This window comes from Cariama cristata, unplaced genomic scaffold, assembly GCF_000690535.1.
Source record: "Cariama cristata isolate BGI_N322 unplaced genomic scaffold, ASM69053v1 scaffold7163, whole genome shotgun sequence".
Taxonomy (NCBI): domain Eukaryota; kingdom Metazoa; phylum Chordata; class Aves; order Cariamiformes; family Cariamidae; genus Cariama; species Cariama cristata.
In genome coordinates, this window is record NW_009607715.1 from 1 (window position 1) to 13679 (window position 13679).

Below are 13679 nucleotides of genomic sequence, written 5' to 3' on the forward strand. Positions count from 1 at the left end.
TATATATTCTATATATAAAACATATTCTTCATAGATTTCACAGGATAATTACACAGATAATATCTTAACTGCATTTATCAAATTCTACCTCCCCTCTTTTTTCTCTCAAATACTTTCAGGGGAAAGTGCCTAAACCTTAAACCATTCAAGTTTCAGCTGAAATATAAAATATTTGAGGGTCTTGCAGGAGCTGCAGCTTGAGCTCTTCATCATCCTAAGGACACTGTGGCTGATGTGTCACCGAAACAAAACCAGGCTATAATACAGGAGGCGTCTGTTCCTACAGGAAAATAGCAATAGGAGGCATATATTCCCATTGGAGAACCATGATGGCAGCTCAGCATCAAACTATTTGATTGTCAATGGGCATATTTCAGGTTTATTTTTTTCACGCGAAACAAAAATATCGCCTTTCCATTTTTATAGGGATGGTCTGTAATTTAGGAAGGTGGCTATTGGGATTTTTTTCTATCCTAGTTTCATTTAGATTTTGCTAACTTAGGACTTGAACTATTACCTTGTAGATATCCAGGAATCCACACTGATGGTCAAACCGTGTGTAGAGTTCGTTCAGCATGCTGATGACCTGCATGGGCGTGCACTGCGCACAGATGGCAGTGAAGCCAACAATGTCTGAGAAGAGCATGGTGACATCATCAAACTTCCTGGCTTGAACCTGCTGCCCCTGCCACAACTGCTGAGCCACTTCTTCAGGGAAAATAGAAATAAGGAGATCTACTGTTTTCTTTTTCTCCTCTTCCAGGGCTTGATGTGTGCGTTCTAGCGTTGCCTTCAGTTTATCCATTCGTTTTTTCAAGCCGTCCTGGGCTTTTGCTTGCTCCCCAACCAATATGACATCGCGAGTAGCATCATGGATAGGTATGTCTGAAAGATGGAGGCCTCGGCCCATCAGTTCATCCAGCTTGTCCACACAGGGGGAACCCAGAAACAAAATTGAATTTGATTCTGGCACATGAATCATTTGTCCTTTTATTTCCATCACCTGCAAAATAAAAATAGAGTTTAGAAAAGGAAAAATTTCCTGGTACATGTGGATCCCCATTCTACTTTCTCCATCTTTCCTCTTCAGCTAAAATCATAAACTGTAGCCTTTTATACGGAAGCTTCTTACACTCACCTAAAAGTAATGAGACTCACATAGTTTACTCACCAAGGTGAGTCAGAAAACAACCTATATCGACACAAAAGTATTCCCAAATCAAATGTTGGATTCTATTTCAATCCAATTAGACAAGAAAGCAACCACAATAACATGTATTTCTCAGAATGGTGTGTAAATAATGCTTCTAAATTTTGCCTCTGGAATGTACCTGGCCTTAAAAGCAAATTCCAGAGTAGTTCCTTCTCTGTTACTTAGCTATAAAGCACGCAAAATTAAAGGGAAATGACAACTATCTGAAAGCAGGTTAGTGAAATGGTGAAGTCGCTTCTGTTCTTTTTCAGCAAAACAGCTAGTAAGTCAAATATGGCCATGTTATAGTGGAAACAAATAAGAACAGATGTGAGAAAGAACTCCATAAAATAATGAATGGCATGGAAAAAGAGTACCAGTGCTCCTATTTCCTATTTGCTTTCTCATACATGCAGCAGAGTTGAAGGCTGACATTCTGTTAGAGTCTGTGGATTTCTTGGTGATACAGACTCATGCAATTTGTATTTGCAGAACAGAAGAAGAAACAGTAGGAAAGAGTAGCAGGTGGTTTGTCACACCGGTTTATAGATTTTGCATTTGCCTGTTAAATTGCTAGACATTTTGAGTGCTGTCCAGTGGTTAATACCAATGAGGCCCTGGCTTGTTACCTCTTGCTCCACAATGGCAGTTGAGCACAAAACTACCAGAGTGAAATGGACATTGAAAACCAACTGTAATGATATATTTGATATTTGGGGCTACATACATTCTTATTTTTATTAACTTACTTGGGTCACGCAAAAGGAACAGTCAAATACTGCAAAGAGACATTTCTCACCTGAATATAGTATTTAAAAAACAAAACCAAACAAACAGAAAACTAAGATGAACATGTTTTGTTTAAGCAGAAAACAATTAAATCAGATAAACTGGATCTCTTTGTAAACACAGCCTGCCATAGCCTCTGCCATGCAAAACAATCATTGTTAATGCTTTCATTCCAGGACTGCACAAAGACCAGGACAATACTGTGCTAGGTGATCTAAAAAAAAGCAGTCCTTACCCCAAGGATCTCATGGTCCGAACAGGCACAACACACAAACCTTGTGCATCTAAGCACAGTGTTAGGCACCATAATGCCATAAATCTGTATTTTAATATTCCACACAATCCACTGAAATAAAAAGGTCTCCTCCAATCACCCTTGCTTTCATCGTGTAGGCATTCCCTCACTCGATTCACTTTATCATTTAATCCTCCTTCCATCCATAATCCTTCCAAGAGAAACAGGAAAACCTCAATCAGAGAATCCAGAGGTATCTGTAATAGTGATGTGATTTAAGTGTCCAGAGGCCTAGAAGCTCCTGCTGAGCTGACAGCTACCCCTTCATGGCACTTTCCATGTTTGGGGGAGATGTTGGGAAGTTTCTTTTTCTATTAGGGATTTCTTACATCAGATAATACGCTGCCACTGCGGATCTTACTGTCAACACGGGCACTGAGCCTATCCTGTCCTCATCCCCCCCTGCCTCCATACCCCACCCTGCTAGCAACCTGACAGATGTAACTTCTGATGTCAGCCTGGGAATTCAGCAAATGAAAGTAAATGAAAGTAATGAAAATTGTCAATTTTCCTAATTTATGTTCCCGCACACCTACTAAATATTTACATTTCTAAGCCTTGTTTCCTCCGTTTCATTCTGGGACAGCCATCTCTGTAAGAAAGCTAGTCAGCGACCTAGATGGGCAGATTTAATGCTTCAAGACCAATTGTTCTTTTTAATTTTTTAAACATATGGCTCCACGCTCAAAACATAAGGGAAATAGGTGCTTTCTTCACGCATGCAGCCTCACGCTTTCAAAGGGCACACACAAAATTGTTTTAACTCTGAAGTACAAATTGCCAAATGTGAAATACATGGTATGGCATTTCTAAATTCTCTTCTTATTTTGTTCCCTTTTGCCAGAGAGTTTTTCTGTTTTCTGTTCCTAGAACTTCACTGGTGCAAAAATAAATATATCTCATATTACCACTTCTCTCTTCCACCTCCAGGTGAAAATAGGGTGTCAGCTCAGGAGGAACAAGCGTGACCACAGACAGTGGCTGAGCCAGCCTGGCCTGGGGGTGGGCTGCTTGTCAGCAAGGCAAGGCACCTGGCTTGGAGCCGTGTTTCTTCTGTTACCCTGCTGTGAGACCAGAAGAAAATTAACGCATGCCTCTGTGCTCCTGCTTCGCCTTTGTCAATCTGAGGTGTTAAACTCTTTGATGTGATCTCTGTCCGTGTGAATATCTTGTGCTAACCTTCCCCAAGTGGATTCTTCTGAGGAAACACTGATTGAGTGAATAACGTATTAAACAGGCACTCTGGAGTCCTTCGCTCTGCTTCTGGGTAACCCCAGGCAAATTATCAACTCTGAGAACTTATTTGGTCTTTCAGCACAGCAGGAACAATGATAGTAACCGCCTTATAACACACTTCAAGACTTACGTGTGAGAAGACAATCCTGTAAAATGCCTAATAATAACTTGTTCTTCTGCCCAAGTGAGCTGAGCCCCTGCTTCAACAAGGCTGAGGGTTTCTGGAGCATTTTTAGAAACTTTTGCAAAGATACTCTCCCTACGCAACTGCTTCATTTCCTAAAAGTGTCAAAGGTTCACTGCTATTTCAGCTTTACCCTCTGAATATTATTATCATTTTCTCTGCTTCTCGAGGAATTGTTGATGTTTCCTATCACTCCTGTTACATGAGTGATTCTGATGTCCTGCCCTCTCTTGATGACTGAGGGTTTTTATTTTCAGAAAATGGCCGGCTGGTCTCTTCAAGTTGCCAAATCAGGGAGCTGGACAGCAGAAGCGCCCCAGCTTGCCTGGGGAGAAACACTCAGGTCTTGTAAAGCACAACAGTAGAGAAGAGCTAAGACTCCCAACACTCTTCTCAGTTTTTGCAAAACCCTTTCCTTTCCATAGCTGTTTCTGAGATGATTCAGACTCTAGGGGACTTCGGTCCGCAACTGTGATCCAGTATAACCTCCATCTTTTTTCTTTGGACTCTTTTGCCTCTTATATCCTTCTCTTTGTCTTAAAGTATAATTGAATGAGATGGGACAGCAGATTTGCCTGAAGCTTGCCATAGCAAGGCATACTCCTGGGTATCTCCCCAGAGCTGGACTGCTTTACACCTGGACCGTAAACCGACAGGCAACCGGGATTACATCATCTATCTTTCTTGTAAGCAGAGAAAGATTGAAACATTTCTGTCATCAGCTGTATTTCATTACTGCTACATTTCGTTGCTTTCCTGTCTCTGTAATTAGATTCTCACCAAATAAAATCAGAATAATTCCACTGTTTTCAGACGACGTTCTCCTGATCTACAGTCGTATAACAGAACATTTTGAAATGAGCAGTTACACATCGTATTTTATAGGATTATGTTGCTGTGAAATGACGGTGCAGGCTAAGTAGCTCTAGGATGAAAAACAAAAAACCTATTGCTGAATTTTACTTTCACTGCAAACCCACTGCAAAGAAAGGGAAGCAAACAGAAGAGGCCCTGCTTCTCAGGAACTCTTTCAGCCTCTCTCCCCAAAGACCCACCCAGGGAACACCGACAGACTCTAAAGCTGCTGTTTGAGAACATGAGAGAGTCTCCTACCGTGCTGCACACCACCAACTACTTCATTAGGTACACAATATCCAACGCTCTGCATGCTCTGGATGCATGCCACCCTAGGATTAAGTCTGGATCAAAAGCTTATGAATCAAATGCCAATGCCACTGCCTGCTCTTTAAGGAAAAGCACAGGGAAAAGCCTCATTTCTTGCACTGATGGAAGACAATACTTCTCTGTACAAAGATGGGCATTTTGGAATAGTGACGAGAGACAGTATACACACCTTCTGGAAAATATTAAGGGAAATATGAGATGGTATTTTTGAGACAGAATTGGGGGTTTAAAAAATCATTTTCTTCATCAATAGGCCAGGCCATGTATTCTGCAGCCTCTGCAATCCACAAATTTTAATGGAACTGCTGCTTTGACTTTGATCTGTACATAATCCCTCCTCAACTGTCATTATAACCTTCTTTTTTTAGAGTTTTTTTTATTGGGAGTAGGTTAGGAAACTTACACTGCTAGGCCACACTTTTGTAAACAGTTACACATGCATGCTTGACTTCATACAATGAACAAATTCAACGAGAATAAACAAAGTTGCTTTAACAGACCCATAATTATTTAGAAGACTTGGAAGACTGGCGGAAAATCAGCTTATGACAAATCAACCTGGACACTATTATCACTTCAAGGTACAAAGAAAATAACATAAGCTCATGAAAAGAAAAAAGCATCACTGCACACTGAGGATGGGAGTATAGGGTGACTTGTAGAAAGGTGAGCCAGTTGCTAGCCTAATTTTTATAACAGCTGGATTCAGTTCTCTGAATGTCCTATACGATACACAGCAGTGTCTCAGGGACATTTACAGTAAGATATTCCAAAGTATTTGAGCAGTTAGGGGCTTAGGAGGCTTTGTGAGCACTGGGTGAGGCAACAGGACACTTCTAGAAAGTGTCTGTAATGTCGGCGTAATGACTCTGCTTGTCATGTTTCCAGGTGACACATCTAGAAGAAGGGCTGCAAGTATGATAGACAATACTGGAATTAAAAAAAAAAAATCTCTTAAATTGGAGAAATAGGTTAAAACCAGAATTTAAAACAAGGGCAATGAATATGGTTAGGCAGAAGTAATCAAACGCAAAAAATACAGGTGGGCTTACAGTTCCTAAGAAGATAGTCCAGAGTCTATAGAGAGGAACAGATGAATGTAAACCAATAAGTCACGCTGTCATCTTTCTTAAGAAAGAAAACACTATACAGGACTATCTAAACAAGAATATAGCTCGGAAAACACAGGAAGTAATCCTTATTCTCTGACTACCAGTGTTCAGGACCCAGATGGGCAAATTTGTTCGTTTGATATAACAAAGCGGTGGATCAACTGGAGAGTCTGCTGAAGAGCAATGGATGTGTTCAAAGTCTAGAAAATATGACCTACCAAAAAAATTGAAAAAAATTGACTGTTTACCCCAAAGAACAAAAATCTCAGGGTTGGGATACGCAACTCTTCAAATACACTAAGAGTTGATGCAAAAAGGTCAGACTGTTCAAATCTAGTGGGAAAAACTTTGCAGAAAAGGACTTGGGGGTCCTGGTGAACACCAAGTAGAACATGAGCCAGCAATGTGCCCTTGCGTCAAAGGCCAAGAGTACTCTGGGTTGGAGAAGGAGGAGGAGGGCTGCAGCAGGTGTAGGGAGCTGATCCTTCCCTTCTGCTCAGCACTGGTGAGGCCAAACCTGGAGTGCTGTGTCCAGCGCTGGGCTCCCCAGTACAAGGGAGACATGGGCATGCTTCAGAGTATTTAGTGAAGGGCAGCAAAGATGATTAAGGCACTGGGGCATCTCTCCTATGAGGAAAGGCTGAGAGAGTTGGGACTGTTCACCTCGGGAAAGAGAAGGCTCAGGAGGATCTTATCCATGTACATAAATACCTGAAGGGAGAGTGCAAAGGGGACAGAGCCAGACTCTTTTAAGTGGTGTCCAGAGACAGGACCATGGCAACAGACATAAACTGAAACACAGGAGGCTCCCTCTGAACATCAGGAAACTGTATTTTTACAGAGGGTGACCAAGCACTGGCACAGGTTACCCTGGGAGGTTGTAGAGTCTCCATCCTTGGAGATACTCAAAAGCTATCTGGACACAGTCCTGGGCAACCGACTCTGGGTGGTCCCGCCCGGGTAAGGGGTTGAACCAGATGACCTCCAGAGATCCCTTCCAACTTCAACCTTCTGTAACTGTGAATGAAAAAGTAGTAAAAGCCTCAAACTGGAAAATATGAGTTTCATGTGGGATATTCTTCCATTCATAGGGACAGTAAGAATGCAAACATCAAGTGGTGAGGAGCTGGACTCTCCATGACCGGAGATTTGTGAGACCTGCCAAAAGTGATCAGTCTTGCTAGGCAGTGGAGGGATGAACTAGTGACTTAACATTAATCTAGGTGGAAACAGGAAGGAGAGAGGTAGGATGGTATCATTTTGTCTTCAACAAAAACTACACAACTTCTCCTTTCTTGCTTCAAGAGATAGAAATTGCTTTTAAAATGGTTCTCCAGACTGCTCCTTGCATAAGTCCAAGATAAATCTAGCCCTGAGGCATAAAAATCATGGGAAAATGATTCCTTCAAAGGAACCCTTTTCTTCACAAGGTAGCAAAGAGCCATAACTCAACCCTATGTGTGCCTGAGTCAGTTCACCTCACAGATGCTCCCAAGCAGAGGAGTGGGTGAACTCAACATGGCAGACGGGCAGAGCAGCCTGACAACAGAGACAGTCACTAAAATAAGAGGAAGAAACTCACTGGTGTTTCCAAGATCACTTCAAAATCCCTTTTAAAGGCAACACGCTAAGATTAGAGTGGATTAATTTTCATTAATAAATACCTTCATATACTTAAAAATTATCTGTCAGGGTCCTGAAGGCACCGTTGGCCTGGCTGTCACTGCCCAGTACCCCGGGGCTCCCCCCACGCTGCCTACGGCCCACGGCCCTCTGTGAGCGCCCCGGGGCTGTCAGTCCCTGTCCCAGCAATGCTGCAGTAGGACCTGTCTCCAGCTCTCGCAGCCCTGCCCTGCCTGGCCACAAGCCCTGCTGGCCCAGGCCCATCCGTGGGCCCAAGGCCCAGCCCAATCTTGGCCCTTCCCCATCCCTGGGGAGGTGCCAATACCCGGGGCTGGGGCTGCCCCCAGACTGCCCCGCTCCCGGCTTGGGCGGTTGGGACAGGCGCTGACTGACAGGCCCTGCCCGTCCACCCTGGGCACCCCCTCGGCTCCCAGCAACCAGACAACCCTGGCCCCTGCTGTACCCTGACAGCATCCCAGAAAACATTTTACCTAAAGCGCCTGCCAGAATTCAAGGAGCATCTGGACAATGCTCTTAGTGATATGGTTTCGTTTTAGGTAGTCCTGTGAGAAGCAGGGAGTTGGACTTGATGATCCTTATGGGTCCCTTTCAACCCAAGATATTCTATGATTCTATGTTTTTCCTTCCACTGTAAAATCTATTTAATCCCTTAAGACTGCTTTCAGGTTGCACACACTTTGATTAGTGTGGTAGATTTTAGGTATCGATAATACATCTCTCTGCTGCTTTATCAAAAGCCAGGATAACCTATGCAGATATACAGCTACCCGCCTTACTCCAACAACAGAGAGCTACAAATTTACAGCATCATGGTTAAAAAAAAATCTGTTTGTATTGGTCAGGAGCACAGCAGTGAAAACAATTTTCGGGGAAACGTCCATTTGTTTAGCCAAAGATCTTTCTCTCCAATGCTCTCTGGCATTGGGGTGGAGCTAGCCTGGCTCTTCATGGATGGCGGGGTTTAGAAACCATAGGATTTCTGCTCTCAGACCAGTACACAGCACTTGAAGTTATGGGCTGTGGGAGCCTCCTGCAACTTCTCAGTGAGATTTATACTTTGACATAAAGTTTAAAATGGACAGGAGGATTAACTGCTCTGAGAAGCTGCAGATTCTGGGGACATTCCAGTTTATGGGATATTTCACCATTTTTTCATATAACTCTGAGTCAGCCAAGAGCATTTTTTTTTAAAACTTCTGAAAACCAGAAGCCCTGCTGCTTGACAGGAACTGTGAGAATGGTGGTAGCAATAAATATGCTCCAAACAGGAGGTCCTCAAGCCACACACTTGTATGAATTTTGCATTTCAACCAAAGAAAATGCATTCTTTGTACTTATGACCCTGCCACAGTTTGATGACAACAACTCAATCAAAGTGTAAGGGAAACTTCCCATATTTAATATTCTGTGTTTATGAAAGACAAATTGAAGAGAATTACACTATATTTCCAGTGAATGTATGTTAAACACTGCTTCTTATTTTAAGTCTTTCCTGGGAAAAAGAAATGGATTATTTTTGTTGCATTTTTCTTTCCATTTTAGAAAGGAAAACAAGAATGTAACATTTCAGAAAGTCATTAAACCTTTCTGAAAAGTTGGTTCTTCAGTTCAAACAAATCTCCATTAGCCTGACAAGGCAATGAGGTGGAAGGTGACACAAATGCGCATTCAGCTTGCCAACTTCAGAGAGGTAAAAATCACGCCTGTTGCAATTAAGTTACCTGAAATAATTATGCCAAATTAATAGGTAATACAATACTTTTCACGTCTTTTTCTGCACCTGCTTATATTTTAAGAACATTCATATGCATTATCATTTATAACATCATTTATAACAGTCATTCCTTGACTTCCAAAGTCTTCTTCAGTGCACGACTTTTACAATGTACTTAGTCAAATGAAAATCTTGTAAATCCTGTAGCAGAGCTATAAGCCTCAAAGCAACATATTTTCCTTTTGGTGAGGTGGGGGAAGAGGGAAGAAAGAATCTGGGAAAAAAATGAAACTGTGGTTTCAGTTCTTGATTCCTGTAGAGAATGTGAAGAGCCCCCAGCTCCTGCGCCAAAAGCAGATCCGAGGGTCTGTACCACAGCCCTGCCCCCAGATAGGTGGGTGTTCGTGGGGGTAAGATCAACGCACGCAATGGCAAGTCTCTGACTCATCACTGGCTTTAATGGTGCCTAGGCTGGTCCTTACGGCATTAGCCTTTACACAGACAGCTCTGAATATGCTGAATTACAAGCAGAAAATTCCACTTCTGAATAGAAGATAACGTACTGTCATTAAGTACCTTTGTCTGCTCGAATGCTTCTTTGAAGAATGCTTCTTCTCTTTTTTTCTTTTTTGGAAATTATCTTACAAAACAGTGTAATGACCAGCACCCAGAGCAAGGTAACTTTTTTGTAAAATGTCAAAGCATCTTCAAGGAAAACTTTTTATGATATATCTAATATAAGTTAATAATTTAAGATTGCCTTTAAGTTATGACATTTTGTTGTTTTAAAACATGTAATTTTATTTTTACGTCACTCAAACCCAGCATCAAAGACCTTTCAATTTGTTTTGAATTATCCAACAAAAATCAAAGAACAGTTGAGTTTTATGCCACAGTAGTAGCTGACTGAAAGACACTAAAGGATGGGCTCAATCCTTCTTATAGCTGAAAATTCATCCTGTTCCATACATCTAGACCTTCCTTTTTTTTTTTGGTGCAGCTGCCATACAGCAGTGTGCAGTCATGCCAGAGCTAAAAAAAATGCCAGAGCTAAAAAAAATACCAGAGGCTGCAACTCCCCTGGAGACTCTTACACTGATCTGGGCACTTTTTTGCTGTATGTTGTGCAAACACACCAAATCACATCTTTGCTTTTCTACTGAGCTTATACTGTAACATTCTCAACTTAACACTCAGGATAATGACACAATTAAGATCACCAAGACTATCTATCTGGTTAAAAATAAATGCTATATATATTTACAAGATCAAATCTCTAATTCTTTCAGGCCTGTAAAAAGACCTTTGTAATTGATGGATATTGTTTGTTAAAGACAGATATTTTTATTTCTATCAACGTCAACCAAGCAAGATTACAGAGGAATGTGCCAGTATACAGAGGGCAGTGGAAAGACTCCTATGTTCCACAGTGCTGTTACTTTTTGGATTAGTTCCTACTGTTTTCACCCCAAGATTTGTGCAGGTGGACAAATCAGTCTTGCACCTAATACTTCCACTCACAGTATTTAGCTTCTAGCAAAAGCTTCTTATTTGAACATGATCTATCCCAGCTGCCTGAGATAACCTGCTAGCAGAAAGTACTCTTAGTCATTCTGTGATATTTCTTGCTAAATACTTTTCTTTCTCAGATTCAAGTTAGTTTCTTTGTGGAAATCGTTTTTATCAAAATGCAATGAAATGGTTAAATGAGAATATATGTTTAATCATGAGAACAGCAGGCAAAGAGCAGCAGAAGCAGCTTTCCCCTTTGATCTGTGCAGAACAGATATATATAGTAACCATTAGGAGAAGTGCCGTTTCATCACCAACCTAGGTATCTTAAAATTCCTGTGATTAAAAGATCTCTTAGCCTATGCACTAACTAGCTTGCAGACATTTTTCTCCTTTAGGACTTACAGGCTCCAAAAATTTCATCTTAAGTATATAAATCTGCTCCAAATTCCTGCCAGCACCACACCAAGGAAACTGATTAGATGTGGAGTCCTCTGTTGATATTTTTACTTTCTTTTTCTTTTTATTACCCTGTATATCAAGTACTTTTGCAGCTTTGATAAAAGACTCTGTCATTAGAATTTGATACCAAGATTAATCAATTCTGATCTCTTGGTGCAGTCTAAATTTTCAGAACACCAGGAGAAGAAATTTCTTCTTTTCCAGTACAATCATTCTTAAGTTAGCTATAATTAGAAAGAGCCATTCTACCTCTCACCGAAGTCATTAGTGGGAACTGTACCAGGCCTTTAAAATCAACTTTTCTGTATTTTTCAACCTTTTTAGGTTGAATTTCTTTCAGTATGTTCAACACAACGCATTACAGCATTAGAAGACCTTTCATCCATAACTTTCTATTGGCTACCATATTTGACATGTACCAGTAAAAGACAATCTTCATGTAAAGTCTCTTACAGGCTATGTTAAAAGATCTGAATTTGGGAAGAATGCATTGGCCTGGTTTAGTAGTCCCAGGTTAAGGGTGTCATTTTTAACAAATTCCACAATGTATTTAAAACAAAAACATTAAAATGCCTTCAACTTAATTATAAATAGAACATATATAGAGTGTGACCTTCAACTTAATTCTAAATAGAACATATATAGAGTGTGAGAGGGAACAGTCAGATGTAGCGAATATTCACATTTCTGTATGCGTTAAAATATCCGTTCATCTTCCATTTTCTTCACTGCAATTAATTCCTTTTTCCTTAAAATGATAACAAAGGAAATTAAAAGAATTAGGTGGAAGGTGGTATTTTAAAACCAAAACATGGTCTCTGTTGCCTTGATTATTCTAGCACAAATTGAAGAAAGAAGTTAAAGCACATTGCTTCAATGACCCAGGCTGAAAAGAAGAGAGAAATACGAAGTTTTCCCCAAGGTCTCAGCCGGTCAGCATTGCTGCCTAGGGGCCACCGAAGCCTGGAGGGGGGTTGGTGAGACAGGGCAAGTGTGAGTGTGGATGCAAATGGCAGTCCCAGCTGATACAGCGAAGAAGTGGTCAGTCTGAAAATATTGAGAACTGTTGCCTTAGGAAGCTCCCGTCTCAGCTTGCAGATTTCTGTCCTTGGATACCTCAGGGGAGGTTTGCGCGACTGCTCAGTACTTGCTGTGGGTAAGCAGACCATGAGCCAGCCTGGTCCCAGAAATCCCAGGGCTGCCCTAGCACAGCGCTCGGTCTTGGCCGAAGCACCCTGCTGAAAAGCAGAAAACATTTGCTCAGGCACAGCATGATGCTAAAACAGCTGCCTTGCTTTTAGATCAGGGCCAGCTCACCCATGACAGGCTGAGAGCCTGAGCGGAGCTAATGAAAAGCTGTCTGTACACACATCAACATGACCAACTTCAACCAATTTATGCAAATACGGACCTGCAGCTAATTTGGAGCTGTGAATTCCCTAAAGGGCAGAGCACTTGATGAGCTCCCCAATTTTCAGCATTTTGATTCCTATGATTCTTTGAGTATTAAAGCCTTTAAGCCTGAAAACCCTGATTTCAAAAGTCAGTTTTAAAAATAAGATCTAGATGCCTTTCAAAATTTCACGCTTTGTATATCTGTTCGCTTTGGAAGAGTCAGAAGCACTTTCCTTCTCATTCATGACTGCTGAGTCCCCCACACTAATGACTGGGAAGTTTTTAAACAGTTCCTGGAGTATTTTGTCATAAATATACAAAAACAACAACAACCCCCCCCCAACAAACCCCAAGCAAAAGACATTTTAGGAAGATCCTTCTAAGTGCATGAAAAATCAGAAAGGAATTCCTTCAGGAGTTGAAGTGATTCTGCCACTGCTGAGAGCAGGGCACTGATTATATTACTGCTCCACATTCAGCAGCCTCATTTCATATTACATCTCAACAAAGGCGATTAAATCCAACTAACAGTCCTCGTGCTGTCTGATAGAAATATGAAGCTGTGTGCTATATTTGCAAAGGCAGTGGATAGTCAGATAGCATGGACTAGCCAGGAAGAGGCTTTGAAAAAATGTTTTCCAGACATACGCAGGCTAGATGCAGTGCTGCTGCTGCAAATGGAAGGGGCTGACAACCCTGTTCATCACGTTGTTTGAGACTGACACCACATCTGTATTGGGTTTGTGCCGCAAGGTTTCGGTAGCGGGGGGGGCTACAGGGGTGGTTTCTGTGAGAAGCTGCCAGAAGCTTCCCCCATGTCTGATGGAGCCAACGCCAGCCGGCTCCAAGACGGACCCACAGCTGGCCAAGGCCCAACCCGTCAGTCATAGGGGTAGCGCCTGGGGAGAACAGAGTTAAGAGGGGAAAATCTGCACAACAGCAGCGGGAGAGAGGAGTGA

General features: G+C 41.7%; 1 protein-coding gene across 1 annotated transcript; it reads right to left on the reverse strand.

Moving 5' to 3' along the window:
- Positions 1-517: 517 nt before the first annotated feature.
- LOC104159034 (guanylate cyclase soluble subunit alpha-2-like) lies at positions 518-1003 on the reverse strand (the record flags this gene model as incomplete). Its single annotated transcript, XM_009696839.1, has 1 exon — positions 518-1003. A coding segment is annotated over one exon (486 nt), but the record flags the coding sequence as incomplete, so codon positions are not given.
- Between the last annotated feature and the right edge of the window lie 12676 nt (positions 1004-13679).